Genomic DNA, 21,016 nt, shown 5'->3' on the forward strand with positions numbered 1-21,016 from the left:
AGGATTAAGTATAAATGTTTTTAATTAAATATACACAAAGAAACATTTTTAAAGTTCAATAATAATAATAGCTAATAATTATATAGTAATTAGTGTATTTCAGGCAACATTTTAAGCTTTGAAATATACTAATTCATTTAATCCTCACAACAACCATTTGAGGTAGTTATTACCCCTTTTTACAGATGATGTAATTGAAAACTAGAGAGGTCAGTAACTTGCCCACGGGAACATAGCTGGTAAGTAATAGAACCTAGAATCGAATCCAGAGTCCCCATCTTTATTCACAGTGTCCTGCAGCTTGTCTTTTCGGTCTTCCTTACTGTTTTTGCTTTGTTCTCATGGGACTCTTTCAAAAGCAGTGTGTTCTTTGACAGTAGTAGTTTTGAGCTACATGTATACAGAATTATTAAATAAAGTCATCATTACTCCCACCAGTCTACTTTTCAGTATTTCTAAGTTAAGAATATTGCAGTGAGCACCAGCCCTATTTCTAACATATTTTGTCTTAACTGAAACATGAATGGCAGGGTAACAGAAAGTCTATAGATATAGGGTGTCTTGATTAATCATTTAAGGAAGAAGGAAGCTTTCCTTTCAGGGCCAGAGGTATTTTTATATCTCAGGGCCATGATTTATGGGAAGATTTAGGATAAATTAAGAGTATGTGTTTCCTTTGTAAAGTGAGCGAATGGCTGTTGTTAACATAGGCACTTTCTTAGCTGGTAAGTTTCAGAACGCGAGTACTATGGAAGTTGATTCCCTTAAAACCATTATTTTGCAAAGAGTAAGAAAGTCACATAGTTGTATGTGTACCTGGTTTGAAGACCAGCTTAGGCAAGATAGCACTCAAAAGTCTGAACTCTTGAATTTAAAAAAGCTAACTTCCACAAGGGATTTCTTCTCTTCAGACTAGTTTTATTTATTCGCAGTATGTATCCAGGGAACAGTAAAGATGCCCTGTATTAAGCAACTCCAAGAGTATGATCTCTTGGAGAGTTTTGCCCGAAGGTACTTTAATATGAGAGGTAGTTTAAACTGAATGTCCTTTTTAAAATACTGGGGCTCAGTTGATAATAAAGCTCTTCATCGTGTTAGGTTCTATCTATGAAGATAGATTACTTCCTGATTTACTAGATTCAAACCATGAGAACTCTGGGTAAAGCAGAGTAAGTTAGGATACAGCATTCCCATGCTCTTTGGTGGTGGTGGTAGAGGTGGTGGTGGTGGGTAGAGTGGGAGGTACTCCGTGTGCATTTCTGCAGTGGCTTTTAGACTAAGCTCTAGAGGGTGCTGTATTCTGCCACCTCATATATGCAATCTGAGTATCTCATCCATAGGTTCTGGCTCTCAAAGAAGGTCTCAGGAAAGGCAGTCAGGAAGTTTGCATAACCATTCACATACCCTACAGTACATGACTTGGCTGTCAACTCCTTTTTGGTTGTAACTCCCCATTTGTTGCCGTTTGTATGTACTGTACCCAGCCTAAAGCGGGGCATTTAAATAAGGATTGGTTGTTATTCTGGAGTCACAAATAAAAATGTCATACTCTTGTGCCATTTAATATCCTCCAGCTTTAGACAAAGTTTACTTGGACAAGCAAAAGAAGGCTAAATTCTGAGCATAGTAAGAGTCATAGTTGGGGAAGGCTTAAGTCTTGACGCTTTTATCATTAGCACGTCTTAAAAAGGATTGCATCTTTTTTCAGGAAAGTAAAAATTTGAGTATGTTGTGTGATGGTCTGTTAATACAGTATGTTGACTTCCATTGTATAATATAAAATGATATAATAACATTATTCTGTCTTATTCATAGGTTTCTTCCAGTACATTAAGTAATTGCTCTTTAGGTTTTTTTAAATCATTGTATAGCCATCTCATTTGTTTCCAATTAAGCGTTGGATATTTTTCTAATAAGTGAATCTTTTTAATTTAGTAAATGTGGAGAAAAAGAGGAAGATGTTTTATCATACATATAGGTTTGTGCTGTACTTTGGCTCCTTTGGTTAGTGTCAGAATCAACAGCCTGAATATCGATTCAGTCATGAAAAGAGTGGATTCTCTTCTGATTTTTTCCTGCTTAGTGGCCTCTCTTAGCACAGTAAGTGGAGTTTCTTCTTTCTCATTTCTTCTTACTGTATATACACACTTGTACTTTTTAAAGTGCAATGCTAATTGCATTTTGAGAAAGTACTTCATTTTTAAAGAGGTTCTTAAATTGAAGAATTTGTTTTCTCTAAAATCTTTTTACAGGGGTCCCTTGGGTGGCTCAGTTGTTAAGTGTCTGCCTTCGGCTCAGGTCATGATCCCAGGGTCCTGGGATCGAGTCCTGCATTGGGCTCCCTACTTTGGAGGGAGCCTGCTACTCCCTGTCCCACTTCCCCTGCTTGTGTTCCCTCTCTCACTGTGTCTCTCTCTGTCAAATAAATAAATGAATAAATAAAATCTTTAAAAATAAATAAAATCTTTTTACTGTTAACTTGTGTTTAATTGCAAACTTTTTAGTATATTTAATGCAAGGTCTAATATTAGCCAAATTTTCATTTTAAATAGGCTTTTATTAGAGGAATATGCCACTCTGAATGTGGTTTTTCAAAGTATCAAATTGATTTCTTGTATTGCCTGAATTTATTTTAGTTTGCATTGATTTTTACTTTCTCAGATGAGTTTGTAATAATTACTATTTTATCTATATATATTTTTGAAAGATTTTACTTATTTATGAGAGAGAGAGCGCGAGCACGAGCATGGGGGTGCTGGGAAGGTCAGAGGGAGAGGGAGAGGCAGGCTCCCTGCTGAGCACAGAGCCACCAGGGGGCTTGATCCTAGGACCCCTAGATAATGAGCTGAGCTGAAGTCAGATGCTTAACCAGCTGAGCCACCCGGGCACCCCTATTTTATCTAACTTTAAAAGATGTCTCAGCAAAGCCAGCAGATTTTTCAGCGACTTATTTGGTCCTAGTGGGAAGATCAAAGCTTCACTCATCAACAGTTTAACCTTTGCGCTCTTCTGAGCTTAGATTTTTCTCTTTAATTGCTTTTTTCCTATGATAGACATGAATTATGATTATTGACATGCTAATTTTAAAAGGTCATCTGAAAGAAAAAAAGAAAGCATCAGAGGACTACCATGTGATTTTGGTGAGGCAGGGCGCTTTATTGTGCTTCTGATTTTGTGAAATGTCCTTAAATATCCACACTGTGTTTCTGTGTTTTTTTCTTGTATCTTTTTTTTCAAGTTGAATTACAAGGTTTTTTTTACAAGGATATTTATTCCTTTTTTTATATTCTTATTTTTAATTGGGGTTATTTTATTTTCCCTCATAAAATTTTGTGAATGTCAATTTTTAGGCTAATTTTTACCAGATTTATTAAACAGTAAAAATGCCCAATCACTTTTTTTTTTTTTTTTTGTAGAGGGAGAGAAGAAGTGTTACATAGTTAACCACTGTGCCTTTTCCACACAGTCTTCCCTCTCAGTGCGTCCTTTTTTTTTTTTTTAAAGATTTTTTATTTATTTGACAGAGAGATCACAAATAGGCAGAGAGGTAGGCAGATAGAAATGGGGAAGCAGGCTCCCTGCCGAGCAGAGAACTCAACGTGGGGTTCGATCCCAGGACCCTGAGATCATGATCTGAGCTGAAGGCAAAGGCTTAACCTTCTGAGCCACCCAGGCTCCCCCCTCTCAGTGTGTCTTACCCAGAGGACCAGTCTCATTCACCTGCTTCAGACTAACGTGTAGGCAATAGGCTGAGATGATTGGTCATCTCAGAAAATTCAGTGTTTTGTAATTGTCACACTTGTAGGGCTACAGTTAATAAACTCTTTTTTTGAGCATCTGTGAGCAGAGAACTATTCTGAGTACAGTTCTTTTCTTTAACTGTCATTCTTTTTCCGTTATGAGAATTGAGTTACCATCAAAGTGGCATTAGCAGAAGGAAGGTATCAAGTATTTGCATGTGTGTTGAATGCGGTATAAATTCATTTCAGTAGAAATGATCACTGCTCAGCAAGAGTGCACAGTCCCAAAGGAAGTATACCACAAGGGCCTCAAGGTCAAAGAAGGTAAACATGTATAGAGCTCAGTAAAATTTTCAAAGTATCATTGCAGTTTCCTGAATACTATCAGTGTAATACGTGGTACTTCTTTCACACTTAAACCAATTCATGTAAAAGCTGCTTTTACTAAACTGCTTTGCAGAAATTTTCTAACGGTTCCAGTTTTGATAATAAATTTGCTAACATTAAAATGCATGCTGGGATGTTCTTTAGAATGTCAGAGTTCTTTCTCACTTTTAATGCAATGTCAAAATTTTATTTCTCATCTTTCCTGTTGGTTTGACTCTTGTGTTTGTGCTTTCCACTTTACAGGCATGCAGTATGGTGACTATGTTAATAATCAAGCTAGCTCCGCACCAACTCCCTTGTCATCAACTTCCGATGATGAGGAAGAGGAGGAGGAGGATGAGGAAGCAGGTCTGCTTTAGCTTTACACCAGTTCTCGATCTTTTCCTACTCAAATTTTCCTTTTATGTCCACAGTCTATTAGCCTTAAAAAAAAAAAAAAAAAAAAAGTGTTGCAGATTTAGCTCCATGAACTTGCTTGGTTTGGGTTACAGAAAGGTTGGGGCACCTGAGAGGTTGGATCACTTGGGTTACAGAAAGATTGTATTTTGCTTGTTTATTTTTCTTCCTTTGGACATCTTTTACCATTTTGTAAGTAACAACGCATCTTTCATGATGATAGAGTGCTTTCTTCTTTCAGAAATGCATTTCCTCTCATGTCACATGCCAAAAAATGAGCCCTAACTGAAGCTTTTGGCTTTATGATTGCTTTAGCACCCTTTTAGGAATAGTGTTTTATATTCTGCTTTGCATGTCATTTTCATCTAATTGAAATGAACCATATGGGTTTTAAAATAGTAAAAAGAAATTGACAGTGTTTTTTTTAGGTCCTTTTTTGCCCTTCTCATCATATATTTAAAAGAGCAAGAACTTGTAGTTATTATCCTGCTTCTTGAAGTTGTAGTTCACATCTTTCTAGTGAAGAAGTTGCGTATGTGATTATGTGTTGCAGCCTGTTTAATATCCTTTTCTAGCTTTGCTGGGTAGAAAACTGCTGAACATTAAGCAGTTCACTTCCTTCATTAATTCTAACAGTGTAAGACAACCAATAAGTGCTGACCTTTCAAGGTATGTATGACCATGATTCTCCTTTGGTCATCTTTATTAGTGAATAGAAGAATATGCTTTATAAATAATATTTTTATATGTTTAAACACAAGTTTATTTCTTAATGCATTTTTGAAATATTCAGATCCTTGTGCACAATTTGAGGAGGGCTAAAGTAGAGGGTTATAGATGGGGGGTAATTTTTTTTCTTTAAATATCTAAATACCCATCTGTCTTTTTGGATTTTTTGTCATTTTTAAATTTTGTATAATTTCAGTCTTACAGAAAACTTGGAAGAAGAGTAAAAGAAACTCCCATGTGCACCTATATAAACGATTTTGCCCTCTTGCTTTATTATTATACATTTTTGTCCTACATCATTTGAAAGTAGGTTGGAGTTATCATGTAGCTTTACTCCTCTGTACCTTAGTATGTATTTCCTCATTAAAGAACAATGTCTTACATAACATAAATGCATTACAGTATTCAGGATATTAAACACTGTTGTAATAATATCTGCTACGCAATCAATAGTCAGATCTCAGCAGTTGTCTCAATAAAAGCTCTCATAGCTGTTTTCATGGCCCAGGATCCAGTTCAAGGTCATCCATTGAATTTTGTTGCCATTTCTATTTAGACTTCTTCCATAGAAGACAGTCCTTTAACCTTCCTTTCTTTTTCTTGACTTCGACATTTTTGAAGGATACAGGCAAGTTGTTTTTTAGAATGTACCTCAGTTTGGGTTTATCTAATGTATCCTTGTGATTAGATTCAAATTGTGGTTTTGGCAGGATTACCACTGAAATAATGTTAAGTTCTTGGTGTGTCCTGTCCCAGGCACATGATGTTGATTTGTTCCCATACTGATGATGTTAACTTTGATTGCTTGATTAAAACAGTGTCTACCAAGTTTCTCCACTGTAAAGTTACCACTTTTTCCCCTTGAAATTAATAAGTAATTTGTGGGGAGATTTTTTTGATAGCGTGTAAATGTCCTGTTCTTAATTAAACTGTCACTCAGTTTTAGCATTTATTAATGATTTTCTAATTCCTACATTCCTTCTATATTTAGGAGTCAAGGTTTCAATGTAAAGGAGAGCTTTTTCTTCTCCCTTGTTGACTTCTTTGGGTTCATATTGACTCATGGATTCTTATTTTATTCACTCAGTAAATCCATTTCAATCATTAGTTATTTTCATAGTGGCTTGTCCGAGATATGGCCATGACAGATCCTTCAGACCATCTTTTGAACATGTTCTCATGAATCTTTAAGCACATCGAGGCCTCAGTAAGATATTCCTAGCTCATCTTATACTGCTGCAACAGTGGACTGAGCCATTTCTCCAAGGTGTCCTGTTTCCTTTAGTGAAGAAGGGCATTTTAGAAACTAAGATCTGATTGTAGTGTGTAGTTATTGCCACTAATGGGTCGTTTGTTCTCAGGCCCTATAGTATTATTATTATTTGATGTATATATTATTCAGATCCTCTCATGATCCTTATTTTGCCATTTCAAAAGTGTATTATTTCATATAATGTTATTTGTCAACCTAACTTTTGCCCTCTTTTTGTAATTTTTTTTTAATTCCCATATAATTAACTAAATTACTCTCATTTTTATTCTGCTTGTAATTAGGTGCAATTGTTGAAAAATCTGTTTCCTTAGGCTAAAAATATTGGGAAATCAAAAAAATTAAGCATTTATGGTTTTTCTCCTATCATCTTTGTCTTGTTTAATTACTTTTTTCTTGAATATATTACAGATTAAAAATTTCTGAGTTTTTTTATTAAAGATTTTATTTAAACTCCAGTGTAATATTAGTTTCAGGTGCATAATATAGTGATTCAGCACTTGCATACAATGCCCAGGACTATTACAACAACTGCCCCCCTAATCCCCATCACTTCTTTCACCCTTCCTCCCACCCACCTCCCCTTTGGTGACCATCAGTCTGTTCTCAATAGGTTAAGAGTCTGTTTCTTGGTTTGTCCCTCTCTTTTTCCCTTTGCTCATTTGTTTTGTTTCTTAAAATTCCACATATGAGTGAAATCATATGGTATTTGTCCTTCTCTGACTTATTTCGCTTAGCATAATACCTTCTAGTTCCATCCATGTCATTGCAAATGGCAAGACTTCATTCTTTTTTATGGCTGAGTAATATTCCTGTGTGTGTGTGTGTGTGTGTGTGTGTGTGTGTGTGTGTGTGTACCCACCTCTTCTTTATCCATTCATCAGTCAGTAGACACTTGGGCTGTTTCCATAATTTAGCTGTTACAGAGAATGCTGCTGTAAACGTCGGGGTACATTGAGTTAATACCTAGTAGTGCAATTGCTGGATCACAGGGAATTCTATTTTTAACTTTTTGAGAAACCTCCATACTGTTTTCCAGAGTGGATGCACCAGAATAATTTCTAAGTTCTTAACTGAGTGGCATTTAGATTTTGATAATACTGGACATTTTTGAGCACTTACTGTATGCCAGTTGCAGCACTAAAGAGCTCATGGATTTTTGTATCAGCTTTTCTAGATTCAAATTTTGACTTTGACACTTTACTAGCTTTGTGACAAGTTTCTTAAACTCGTTGATTCTCAATTTACTCATCTGTAAAATGGGAATAATAATAATAATAGTAACATTCACGTGTGGTTATTTTGAGGATTGACAGTATTCTTTGTGAAGAACTTAGAACAGTGTCTGGAAAATCAAAAAGATAACAGTCATTAACATCGAGGTTATGTTCTTACTGCAGTTTATTTTGTTCAGCAGTCCTGTAAACCAGAGAGAATTGGCTCCATTTTGCAGAGTTGATCGTGATCTGAAGGAGCTAAGTACCACTTGTCTCTGGTCCCACAACTACTAAGTAGCAGGGCGGAGATTCAAACTGATGTCTGTCTTGTCTGCACGAAAGTGTGAAAAGGAAAATGTCTCTGTCTGCTAGTGAGCCCACAAAGCACTGCAGTTCAGGGAAACTAGAGGGCCTGTGGCAGTGATCACTACTGTGTTACTTACATACTGTCTTCTTCCTGCTTTTTTTTATTATGCAGCAAAATAGTAGGACTCTACCATGGACATTTTTATTAGTATCCTGTGTTCTCAATTCATGGTTTGTTAAAAAAAAAAAATCATATATTTATTGATTACAAATTAAAGACATGTTCTGAATGGGAAAGAAGATGTAACTTTTAAAAGAATTTAATTTTATTTTTTAAACCCTGCTCAGTTCCAATAATTTTTTCATGTGTGATGAGGTAAAAGAAAATGGCTGGGATTGTTGTGGGGACTACATATAAGTACTTATAAAAAGTAGAGCTTTAGAGTGCTCTACTTTTTAAGCATTTCAGTGGGATTCATTCCCTATATTCATGGAACTTTTGTGTGTTGAGTTTATATGGAATTGTTCTCCAAGAGTATTAGGGCTACAGTGGAAGGAGATATGGTACCGGCATCTAGAGTTAGAATTCAAAAACTACTTTCAAAAAGAAATAGTGTTCAAGTAGTAATTAGATGTCTAGGCTAGCCCCAAATCTAATTAACTGAAATACTAAACATTTGAAAATGCTTTCTTTTTTTTCCTCCAGCCATGGCAAATGTAATATAGATTCTGTGTTTTATAAGTACCTGCAAACTGGTCCTATCTAAGGTTCAAGAATGAGGGCAAGTCCCTAAGCTCTTCATTGGACTTAAAGCCAGCTTGTGCACAGAAAGCAGTGTATATTGCTTGGTGTCATGCTTCAGAGATTAATACAGTAGCATAGCCTCTTCCGCATACCCCTCATATGATAGGGAAGCATATGTGATCACAATATGTCTTGAGAAGTGCATTAAATAAGGGGTGAGGAAATTTCCTGACATAGGAAAGGAAATGATTTCCCATGGGTATATTAGAAAGGTTTTATGGAGGATTTGAAGTTTGAAGGATGAGTAGGAATTTGCCATGTGGAAGAATAGAATCTAGGCTCGTGAACCAATATCTATGGTGCAGAAATATAAGAGAAGATGATATGTTGGGTGCAGAATGAAAACATCAGTGTGATTGTATCGTGAGGTAAGAGAGAGAAAGTGGTGTGGGAACAGGAGAGAAAAAGAGGTAAAGAGGGCAATTGGAAGCCACATTTTGAAACTCTTTGATACCACAAAGGTGTTTAGACTTTATTCTGTAAGATGGTAAGGGAATAGTGTTTTTAAATAGTGTTTTTAAATTTAAAATAGTGTTTTTAAATCTGTTCAAAATACTAACTTGTATAATGTACCTCTTAAAAAAATACGACTTCAACTTGTGTTGGTAGTGAAGTCGTGACCTAGTTAGAATTGAACAATAAGTTTTAGCAAAACTTGAGATGTTCAGTGGTCTAGAATTAAAACTTTTATCATGGCTTTGCTATTTAACAAGTTGATAATAGAGGGGCACCTGAGTGGCTCAGTCGTTAAGTGTCTGCCTTTGGCTCAGGTCATGATCCCAGGGTCCTGGGATTGAGGCCCGCATCAGGCTCTCTGCTCAGAGTGAAACCTGCTTCTCCCTCTCCCCGCTCCCTGTACCTGTATTGCTGCTCTCGCTCACTCTCTCTTTCTGTGTCAAATAAATAAATAAAAATATTTAATTTTAAAAAAAAGTTGAAAATAGAGATTTGCATTGATTCTTTTCCTAAAGTGAATTTTAGAGTAAGCTAGCAGGTTTCAAATTATTTAATAAATAAAACAGAATATTTCTTTTTAAAAAAAATTTATTCATTTGAGAGAAAGAATTGGGGTGGGGGAGCAATGGAGGAAGAGGGAGACAGAGAGAATCTCCAGCAGACTCCCTGCTAAGCCTGGAGCCTCACATAGAGTTTGATCCCAGGACTCTGAGATCATGACCTGAGCTGACATCAGAAATCAGATGCTCACCCTACTAAACCAGCCAGGCCCCTGAAAACAGATTATTTCTACAAAATTAATACTTTAAATCTTTAAAATAATTTGATATGTGTAAACAGTCTTAACATTTTTTTTTCCCAAGAATAATTATTTCCTGATATTTACATTTGAGTTTTTCTTGGGCACCTGGGTGGCTCAGTTGGTTAAGCATCTGCCTTCAGCTCAGGTCGTGATCCCAGGGTCCTAGGATCAAGTTCCGCGTCAAGCTCCCTTCTCGGGAGAACCTGCTTCTCCCTGTCCCTCTGCTGTTCTCCCTGCTTGTGTACACTCTCTCTGTGTCAATCAAATAAATAAATAAAATCTTAAAATAAAAGTTCTTCTTGATCAGAGAGGAATGCTATGTATTTTTTTAAATAATAGCTTTATTGAAGTACTGTAAAATTTACTCATTGAGTTTTTAGCATATTAACAAAGTTATGCAGCACTCGTTATGTAATACCAAACATTTTTATTGCCCCCCGCAAGGGAAACTTCATATCTTTTAGCAGTCACTTACCGTTCTTACCCTCCTCCATGCATACGTACATGCATCTCTAGGCATCCACTAATCTACTTTCTGCCTCTGGATTTGTCTGAGCATTTCATATAAACAGATCATATAATATGTGGATTTTTGTGACTGGCTTCTTTCTCTTCACATGGTGTTTTCAAGGTTCATCCATGTTGTGGCATATGTCAATACTTTGTTCCTTTTTATTGCTAATACTCAGTTGTGGAGATACATCACACTTATTTATCTGTTCATAAGTTGATGGACATTTGGATTGTCTCTATGTTTTGGCCATCTGAATAATGCTACTATTAACATTCATGTATGTGCAGGTCTTTGTGGAGGTTTGTGTTCTCATTTCATTTGAGTGAAATTGCCAGGTCTTTAGGTAACTCTTGTGTTGTGTTAACCTTTTGAGAAACCACCAGGACATTTTCCAACATGACTGTACCCTTTTAAAGTCTCATGTAGTTTCCAGTTTCTCTGTATTCTTGCTAAAACTTGGCATTATCTGTCTTTTTAATTATAACCACCCTGGTGCATGTGAAGTGGCATCCCATTGTGGTTCTGATTCTCATTGCCTTAGTGGCTGATGATGTTGAACATCATTTCATGTATTTATTGGCTATTTGTTTGTCTTCTTCAGAGAAGTGTCTGTTTAAGTCCTTTACTCATTTTTAATTTGGTTATTTGTCTTTTTATGGTTGAGTTGCAAGAATTTTTTTTTTTAAGATTTTATTTATTTATTTGACAGACAGAGATCACAAGTAGGCAGAGAGGCAGGCAGAGAGAGAGAGGAAGAAGCAGGCTCCCCGCGGAGCAGAGAGCCCGATGCGGGGCTCGATCCCAGGACCCTGGAATCATGACCTAAGCCGAAGGCAGAGTCTTTAACCCACTGAGCCACCCAGGCGCCCCAAGAATTCTTTTTATATTCTGCATACCAGACCCTTACCAGATATATTCTCCCATTCTGTGGATTGTCCCTTCTTTCTTGAGGGTATTGTTTGGAGCATGAAAGTTTTTAATTTTCATAAAATCCAGTTTACTCTTTTCTTCTTGTTGCTTGTGCCTTTGATGTCCTATTTAAATAACCTTTGCTAGATCACGGTCACAAATATTTACTCCTGTATTCTCAGATTTTGCTGCTTACATTTAGGTCTGCGACCCATTTTGAGTTAATTTTATTGGAGGGTAAGGAAGGGGTCTAACTTTATTCTACTTCACGTGGCTGTCTTATTGAAAAGAATATTCATTCCCTATTCATGTTGTCTTAACATAAGGTTTTTTTTTTTTATATATTTTATTTATTTGACAGAGAGAGAGAGAGAGAGAGAGAGGAGGAAGCAGGCTCCCTGCCTAGCAGAGAGCCCAATGTGGGACTCGATCCCAAGACCCTGAGATCATGACCCGAGCTGAAGGCAGAGGCCTAACCCACTGAGCCACCCAGGCAGCCCTTAACATAAGGTTTTGAGATGAAATTCCCATAGCATGAAATTAACCATTTTAAAGCGTATAATTCAGTGTTGTCCAAATAGTGCAACCACCGCCTCTGTGTGGCTCTGTCATTTTGGTGGTTGTCCAGTCACCACTTCTCTCTTGTTCTGACTTTGAGAAAGTACTAAGCTAGGTAGAACTGAACATTTTCGTCATCCCAGAAAGAAACTATTTTCATTAAGCAGTAACTTGCCATTTTCTCCTCCTCTCAGCCCTTAGCAACTGCCAGTCTACTCTCTATCTCTGTAGACTTACCCATTCTGGATATTTCATATAAATAGAATCATAATCATGGCCTTTTGTGTCTGGCTTCTTTCATTTAGCATGTTTCCAGGGATCGTTCACATTGTAGCATGTATCAGTATTCCACTCGTGTATAGCTGAATAATATCCCATTATATAGATATGCCACATTTTGTTTATCCATTCATCTGTTGATAAATATTTAAGCTGTGGTATATTTTGGGGGGAGACTTACTAAACAAGGATTTTATTTTAATTATTGAAGTATAGTTAATATACAGTGTTAGATTCATTTCAGGTGTGTAGCATAGTGATTTGACAATTCTATACGTTACTCAGTGCTCACCACAGTATGTGTAGTCACCACGGGTTGCCATATGGTGTTATTACAATATTATCAACTGTATTCCCTGTGTTGTACTTTCATCTCCATGACTGATTAATTTTATAACTAGAAGTTTATACCTCTTACTCCCTTTCACCTGTTTTACCCGTGCACCTACTCCCCTCCCCTCTGGTAACCACAGTTTATGCTCTGTAGTTAAGAGTCTCTTTTGTTGTTTGTTTTTGTTTTTTAGATTCTACATATAAGTGAAATCATATGGTATTTATCTTTCTCTGACTTACTTCACCTAGCATAATACCATCTAGGTCCATCTGTGTTGTAGCACATGACAAGATGCCATTCTTCTTAATGGTTGAGTAATATTCCTGTGTGTGTGTGTGTGTGTGTGTGTGTGTGTGAGAGAGAGAGAGAGAGAGAGAGAGAGAGATCTTTACCCATTCATCTGTCAGTGGGCATTTGGGTTGCTTCTATACCTTGGCTGTTTTAAATAATGCTGCAGTGAACATAGGGGTGCATGTATCTTTTCAAATTAGTGTTTTGGTTTTGGGGGGTAAATAACCATTAGTGGAATGATTGGATTGTTTGGGTTTGTTTGTTTGTTTGTTTGTTTCATTTTTTGAGGAACCTCCATACTGTTTTCCATAGTGGCTGCACCAATTTACATTCCCAGCAACAGTGTAGGAGGGTTACCTTTCCTTTACATCCTGACCAAAGCTTGCTCTTTCTTGGCTTTTTGATACTAACTAGCGATTCTGACTGAGGCATACAAATGCTGAGTAGCAGGCTAAGTAGCAACCCAGCCCAAGCTGGAGACTCCTTTTTTAAGGTTTCATACAGCTGTGCTGCCTTGTAAAAGTCATTAAAATGGCATTATCTTATGATATCCTAATACTGATAAAATGTATTTAATAGCTTGAGATTTGGTAAATGCAATCATGGAGGTGTTACTCTAGTAAAGTTTCCATCAATCTAACATTTATATTTGTGTTTTTGACTGCTTTTAAAAGTTTGATACTTGTTCTTCTCTAAGATAGCTTCACATCATCTGATTAATTTTTGTTCCACTTGTCAGCTCCATATTCTCCCCACTCATATGAACAGAAATTTACATATGGTTTTTAAAGGTCGTTAAACATCAGTCACTTTCAGTTTAAAGTCAAAAATTTTTCCTAGTTCAGCAAAACATCTTTTTCAAAATTGCCAGGGGGTGCTGTACGATCCATTGTCATTTTAAACTTAGTGGATATTTTGGTTTTTCCTTTTAGGTGTCGACAGCTCTTCTACGACAAGCAGTGCTTCTCCAATGCCCAACAGTTATGATGCGTTGGAAGGAGGCAGCTACCCAGGTAATTCATTTTGTGCTTATTTGATGCTTACTCGAAAAATTACTGACCATCAGTTTTTTCCAAACATCAACATATATTAGACATAATTAGCAGGCTTTTTTTATATAGCAGTATTTTTTAACAGAAAAAAGGGGACATTTTCTGGTATTTTTCAGCCTTAATTTAATAGTTGTAATTGCCATGTAACAACTACAAATGTTGTTTCTGGGAGGCCTAAGAAAATTTATTATTTTACTTTTGTTATCATGCTCTTTATCTTTTTCCTCTTTCTAAAAGACTTAATGCTAAATAATTCTCCTCTTTCCCTTCTTTCTTATGCTAATAACTTCTTAAGTAAATTTTATGTTTCTGTTCTCATGCTTAGGTCCTTGAATTCCTTCCAACTAGCCTCTGAGTATAAATAGTCTTTGACTCTTTATTCCCCCAATGGCTCCTGGCTGCCTCACCAGGTAAATAGATTAACCAACTTGGGGGTAGATCTTAGAGGCATTAATTTTAACTTTATCTGGAAATAATTTTGGTCATTACATAGGAATAGGAGTGGTGCATAGTATTTTAAAAATACAAACTTAAGTTTTAGAATTAGTAATTATTTCATTATATCTTAAATTGTGATCTTCCTTTTTTGTATGTCTCTTATCACAGATAAACTGACAAACACATCTGACTTCTCTTTTTCTCACTTTTTCTAATGATTCGAAACTTTAGGATGAACAGAACAAGTAATCTGCCCTTCTCTTTATTTCTTACCACTTTGGTAATAATCCAGGATGGAGTTTAATTGAAGTTGACATATGCTGGACTTAACATACTATCTTGCTATCATTGTGCTATGAAGCAGTAGAAAACTTTCATCTTCTTAGCTTAGTATAGAGTTCTCTTTTAATGTTTCAAGAATACTTCAATAAGCTACTCACTCTTTTGTGCATAAGGATTTTTTTTCCTCTAGGGATGCGTGTTTGTGTAAGAAATTGGGGACTGTTCCAAAAGCAATCACTGTTATCAAAATATTCCAGAAGAGTTCATTCGTTCAGTAAATGGGGAATACTACCTGTGGAATCACTATATTGTACACCTGAAACTAATGTAACACTCTATGTTAACTATCCATTTGTTTAATTAAAAAAAATTTTTTAAGATGAATTTACTATAACTATATAGTATTTCATGAGCTTCAAGTTAACCTAACAAAAGAAAAACAAAAATTAACCTGAAGCGAAATGCTGAATGGGATAGTTAAAAGATCGTGGCTTTGAAGTTTTGAAGTTCGACCTTGATTTGCTTGTCCATCTTCATTTCATCAACAAATCATAATCTTCCTATGAACTGTGCTGACACTAAGTGAGTGACCTTAGGCAAGTTTTCTAGCTATTTATAGTGCACCAGAATTAAAGATGTGAACATCTAGAGCAGTAAGATTAAATGAATTGAAAATACTGTGTCAGGTGCTAGGATAGAACTTAGGACTATAGAAATGTATGGTATATTGTCCCTTTCCTGAGAAAGAGGAGAAGTTTTAGATCTCCACATTTATGACTCCAGCTTTTTATATCTTATGCTAATTACTGTTAGCATGTTAAGAGAACTTTCTACTTATATTCCCATCACTGTGATGAAAGATAAGCAGGATATGACACTACATTAAATTTTTGTCCTAAGAAACCTGGGAGGTTTCCAGAAAACCAGTAAGCCAGCCCTTGCCTAATAAGCACAAGATGATAGAAGAATGTCTGGGAACATATCTTCAAAATGAGAGCCAATAGATATTGTCAGTAGAAAGATATGATTCTTGAAGAATCTTTAAAAAATATGTTTTATTAAGTCATACACTTTTAAGAGCATTTTTTTGCAGAGTCTGGTTCCTGGTGAAGAATACAATTTTTATATGAAAAATAGATTGAAATTCATATATATGATATAGATTTATTTGACTTTAAAATAAGACTAACAGTATAGCAACATATTAATAATGGTATGTGTAGTAATTTTTAGGGTTTCTTGTGATTTTTGTGCTTAATGATTACATTTTCTACAGTTTTTTTTCTCAGTTCTAATCAAATTTTAGTTTTTTATTTTAACATTTTATTTATTTATCTGAGATAGAGTGTGTGTGCACAAGCAGGTGGAGCGGCCCGCAAAGGGAAAGGGAGAAGCAGGCTCCCTAGTGAGTGGGGAGGCCAATGTGGGGCTCAGTCCCAGAACCCCAGGATTATGACTCAAGCTGAAGGCAGATGCTTAGCTGAGCCACCAGGAACCTGTAGTTTTTTGTTTTAAATTTAAATAATAGAAGAACATTTGTTCATTAAATTTTATTTGGCATCTGTTACATACCAGACATTGTTTTAGAAGCTAAACACTATACACTAGTCTTTCATAATCTCAGTTTTGCCTCTGCAAATAATACAGACTTCTAGCTGAGTAAAGGGGGCAGAGGGTTCATGATTCTATTCTCTCTACTTCTGTGGATGTTTACAATTTCTGGATGTTTGCAATTTCTCCTAGTCAAAGGTTTATAAAAGGAAAATGCCAAAGATTATGCCTTGCCCAGGAGCCAGCTGTTTCCAGAGTCCTGGTTTTCAGTGTTAACACCATGTTTTTCCCTTTGCTAGATATGCTTTCCTCATCAGCAAGCAGTCCTGCTCCTGATCCCGCTCCTGAACCTGATGCTGCTCCTGCTCCAGCATCTTCTGCTCCTCAGCCTTCAAAAATGGCCAAGCCATTTGGGTATGGTTACCCAACTCTTCAGCCCGGTTATCAGAATGCTACAGCACCACCTAACTCTGGAGTAGCGCCCAGTAGCCCAGGGTATTCTGGATTCCAGCCGTATGCTCAGGTATGTATAAAGACACCGCAATTCTAGAATTGTCAAACTATTATCAATTTTCACAAATCCCTGGTGATTCAAATGGATCATAGGTGCGAATACAGATAAGCCTAGGTGAAACGTACATAGATTTTGGTTCCAGTTTGTGTGTGTGTGTGTATTTGTGTGTACATAGATAGAGATTAAAAGAAATATAAATATCAAATCTTTAAAGTCGTTAAATCTGGATCAAGTTATTAGGTATGATTTTTCTGTCCTTTGTTGTACTTTTATTTTTTAGAGCCTTGCTCTTTATTTCTTTATTTCTCACTCTCCCTCTGTACTCTCTGTCTCAAATAAATAAATAAAATCTTAAAAACAAAAATAAAAATACTTTCCATTCTACTATTTAAATTATTCTTTTATAATCAGGAAATTAAATGTTAAGTTTTTTTTAAAGTCTGTAATATTAAGCTGGCTCTTTCCTCAAAAAAAAAAAAAATGATGTTACAAATGTGGTTTGGAATTTTGGTTCCAACTCTTAGATCAAAGAAGTCTTCATGGTGTGACATAGAACTGAAATTGGTAACAGTCTCCATAAATGTAAATGCTAATCAGTAGTTATATTTATTACAATAAATGACCCATTTATTATATATATTGGACAACCCATTTAATATATAAGAATATGAATTGTAGGGGCGCCTGGGTGGCTCAGTGGGTTAAGTCGCTGCCTTCGGCTCAGGTCATGATCTCCGGGTCCTGGGATCGAGTTCCGCATCGGGCTCTCTGCTCAGCAGGGAGCCTGCTTCCCTCTCTCTCTCTCTCTCTCTCTCTCTCTCTGCCTGCCTCTCTGTCTACTTGTGATCTCTCTCTGTCAAATAAATAAATAAAATCTTAAAAAAAAAAGAATATGAATTGTATTATTTAATAATATAATATATTATATTGATATATAATATCGTATATTATTATATTATTATTATATATAATATATATAATGACCCATTTATAACAAAGTGACCCATTCTGATACAACCTTTTTTGGAGTCACCTTTTAAATGCCATATCAATTTAATATAGGGAATAGTAAGTATCTTACATTTATATTTATTAAGAATGTAAAATGTAAGAAAACAATTGAAATGGTAAAGCATTCTACTTAAAATGAAAAACTGTTCTTAGTAGACTAAACTTACAGAAAATTCATCTTATGGTACACTAAGAATGAAGATTAAATGGGCACTTGGTTGGCTCAGTCGGTTAAGTGTCTGCCTTCGGCTCAGGTCATGATCTCAGGATTCTGGGATCAAGCCCCGCATCAGGCTCCCTGCTTAGTGGGGAGCCTGCTTCTCCTTCTCACTGTGCCTGCTGCTCCCCATGCATGTGTTCTCTCTGTCAAATAAATAAATAAAATCTATAAATAAATAAATAAATCTTTTAAATACTTACTACCTGACCCTCTACAGAGAAAGTTTGCTGACCCTTGAAATAGTAGAATGGAAAGTATTGGGGTTTTGTTTTTAAGATTTTATTTATTTGAAACAGAGAGTACAGAGGGAGAGTGAGAAGCAAACTGCCCACTGGGCAGAGAGCCCTATGTGGGCCTCAATCCCAGGACCCTGAGATCATGACCTGAGCCAAAAGCAGCTGCTTAACCAGCTGAGCCACTGAGGAACTCCAAAAGTATTCTTTTTCCATTTTATTTTGCAGAAGTTAAGAGATTGTCCTTGGACTAAAAGTAAAAATTAATATTTATTATACTAGATTTTAAAAATAACTTCATTCTTGGGATGTCTGGGTGGCTCAGTCATTAGGCATCTGCCTTCAGGTCAGGTCATGATCCCGGGGTCTTGGAATCGAGCCCCGCATCGGGGGTTCTCTGCTCGGCAGGAAGCCTGCTTCTCCCTCTCCCACTCCCCCTGCTTGTGTTCCCTCTCTCACTATGTCTCCGTCTGTCAAATAAAAATCTTCAAAAAAATAAAAATAACTTCATTCTGTCCTTCTGTAATTTCCATCCTTTTTATACTCTAGCTCCAATGGAAGGATCACAGGAGTTTGAATGAAGGAGACAGGCGCATACTAAAAAGTAACTGGTGATTAATCACGGGAGAAATGAGCATCATGAAGCAAAAGCTTTAGACTTTATACTGTTAGAGATCAGTGACTTACACCTTTCCTTTTTTATAACTTTTTATTGAAACATCTGTATTCTATTTATGCATAATTAAATAAATCAATATCATACTATTTGATACCTTTCTACAAATTGGACACATGTAACCAACAGCCAGAGCCCTTTCTCATGCCTTTTCTAGCCACTAACCCCCAAACAAAAGTTAGTAACTATCTTGAAAGACTTCTAATACTGCACATTAATTTTACCTGTTTTTAATAATAGCTGTGTATATTCTTGCCTAGACTCTTTGGCTCAACCATATGCTTACTGTGTGCTTACTGTGTTCATTCGTTTTCATGGTTTCATGTACCCCATTATGTGAATATAGTTGTTTATTTATTTGTTCCATTGTTGCTGGGCGTTAGGGTATGTTTCCAGTGTGGGGCTATTATGAATAGTGCTCTTGTGAATATTTCTGTTCATGTCTTTTAAATGAATGTATGTATCAAGGAGTGGAATTGCTGGGCTATGGAGTATCCAGACTCTCCAAGTTAATGCAAAACAGTTCTCCAAAGCAGATGTTCCAGTTTATACCTCCATTAACAGTGTGCGAGAGTTCCAGTTACTGTATGTCCTAGTCAACACTTGGAATTTTGACCTTTTTATAGTAGTTATCTTCTTTTCATATTGAGGTGAAGAAATTGAGACTCAGATAAGTGAAATCATCTGTCCAAGACCAGGCTTAGTTCTGAGAATACAAGTCTTTAGAGTTCAAAATTAAGCACTTTTTTCCTTCTCTTTAAATGGTAGGGACTTGTGCAAAAGAAGACCAAAGTCACACTTGATATATGTATCTAAGGAATTTGGTTTTATTTAATCTGAATTTAAAATAGTTTTTTGGACATTAGTTTCAGGGTCAGTGAGCAATAGTAATTTAAACACACAGCTAGGATGTACATTTAAATTCTCACCTATCTATTAAAAAAAGATTGTAGATGTTAATCTAAGATTAATATTAGCAAGCTAATTTTAAAAGAAGGCACTTAAAGGTGACTTTTTATATGCCCTTCTGGTTCACGGTTATGGCCAGAGGGGTATCAGGGTCACCAAGAATAATTTGGAGGTTGCCAAGGACTTGTTTTAAAGTGTTTTCAAGTCTGACCGAGAACTCTGACATTGTCGGGGAGGGGGAAATTAAGAAAACAAAAGAGTAATAGGAATGAGATCAGAGGTAATGAAGGGCCATAGTCAAAAGCTTAGATTTTATCCCAAGTCTGAAGGGGAGACATTGGAGATTTTATGTAATGGAATGATACATCTGATTTACATTATTTAGAGAATCATTTGGGCTGCTATGTGAAGAACAGATTAGGGATGGAATTTTCTGAAAAGACAAAAATGGAAACAGGGGGGCGCCTGGGTGGCTCAGTGGATTAAATCCTCTGCCTTTGGCTCAGGTCATGATCCCAGGGTCCTGGGATCAAGCCCCCCATCGGGCTCTCTGCTCAGCAGGGAGCCTGCTTCCCTTCCTCTCTCTGCCTCCCTCTCTGCCTACTTGAGATCTCTGTCTGTCAAATAAATAAAATCTTAAAAAACAAAAATGGAAACAAGGAGACAAATGGAAGCTTTGCCATAATCACAGAAATGTATGATTGTGCTTTGTTCTAAGGTAGTTATCGCTGAAGGTAATGAAAAGTGGATGGATAATGTCTGTCTTTTGACTTATTGATGGATTTGTTACGGTAGTTGAGAGAAAGGAACGTATAAAAGATAACTTGGGTTTTTGGCAGAGCAACTGGGTAGAGGATAGTTCGTTTACTTCAAAGGTGAAGAGAGACAAATACGTCTAAGAGTGGCAATCGAGTTGGCCATGTTAAATTAAAATGCCTAGTAGATATTTACATGGAGCTATGTAGAAGGCAGTGGAAGTGTATATGAATGCCCATTCCTCTATATTACCAAGTTCATCAAGAATTATTTTTTATTAAAAAGAATTATTTTTTATAAGTAGACATATTTTTTTTATAATTTAGTCATAAATTACTAAAGTCCCAGTTCATATTCTTTCATAATTATTCAGGTCCTCTG

At 36.2% G+C, this 21,016-nt stretch overlaps 1 protein-coding gene across 6 annotated transcripts in view; it reads left to right on the top strand.

The window, feature by feature from the left end:
- Positions 1–21,016, top strand: part of SEC24B (SEC24 homolog B, COPII coat complex component) — a 90,361-nt gene that overhangs the window by 40,510 nt on the left and 28,835 nt on the right. For 4 of the 6 annotated variants that reach the window (XR_007125195.1, XM_047718189.1, XM_047718190.1 and 1 more), the window contains exons 4-6: positions 4,371–4,475; positions 13,926–14,006; positions 16,616–16,839. Coding sequence is in view for 5 of the 6 variants with exons in the window: in XM_047718189.1 (XP_047574145.1) it covers positions 4,371–4,475; positions 13,926–14,006; positions 16,616–16,839 (410 nt within the window). In the remaining variant the exon portion in view is untranslated. The remainder of the gene's footprint in view (positions 1–4,370; positions 4,476–13,925; positions 14,007–16,615; positions 16,840–21,016) is intronic. The other 2 variants (XM_047718192.1, XM_047718193.1) reach the window with 1 other exon arrangement.

The sequence above is a fragment of the Lutra lutra genome, chromosome 2, assembly GCF_902655055.1.
Source record: "Lutra lutra chromosome 2, mLutLut1.2, whole genome shotgun sequence".
Classification (NCBI taxonomy): Eukaryota; Metazoa; Chordata; class Mammalia; order Carnivora; family Mustelidae; genus Lutra; species Lutra lutra.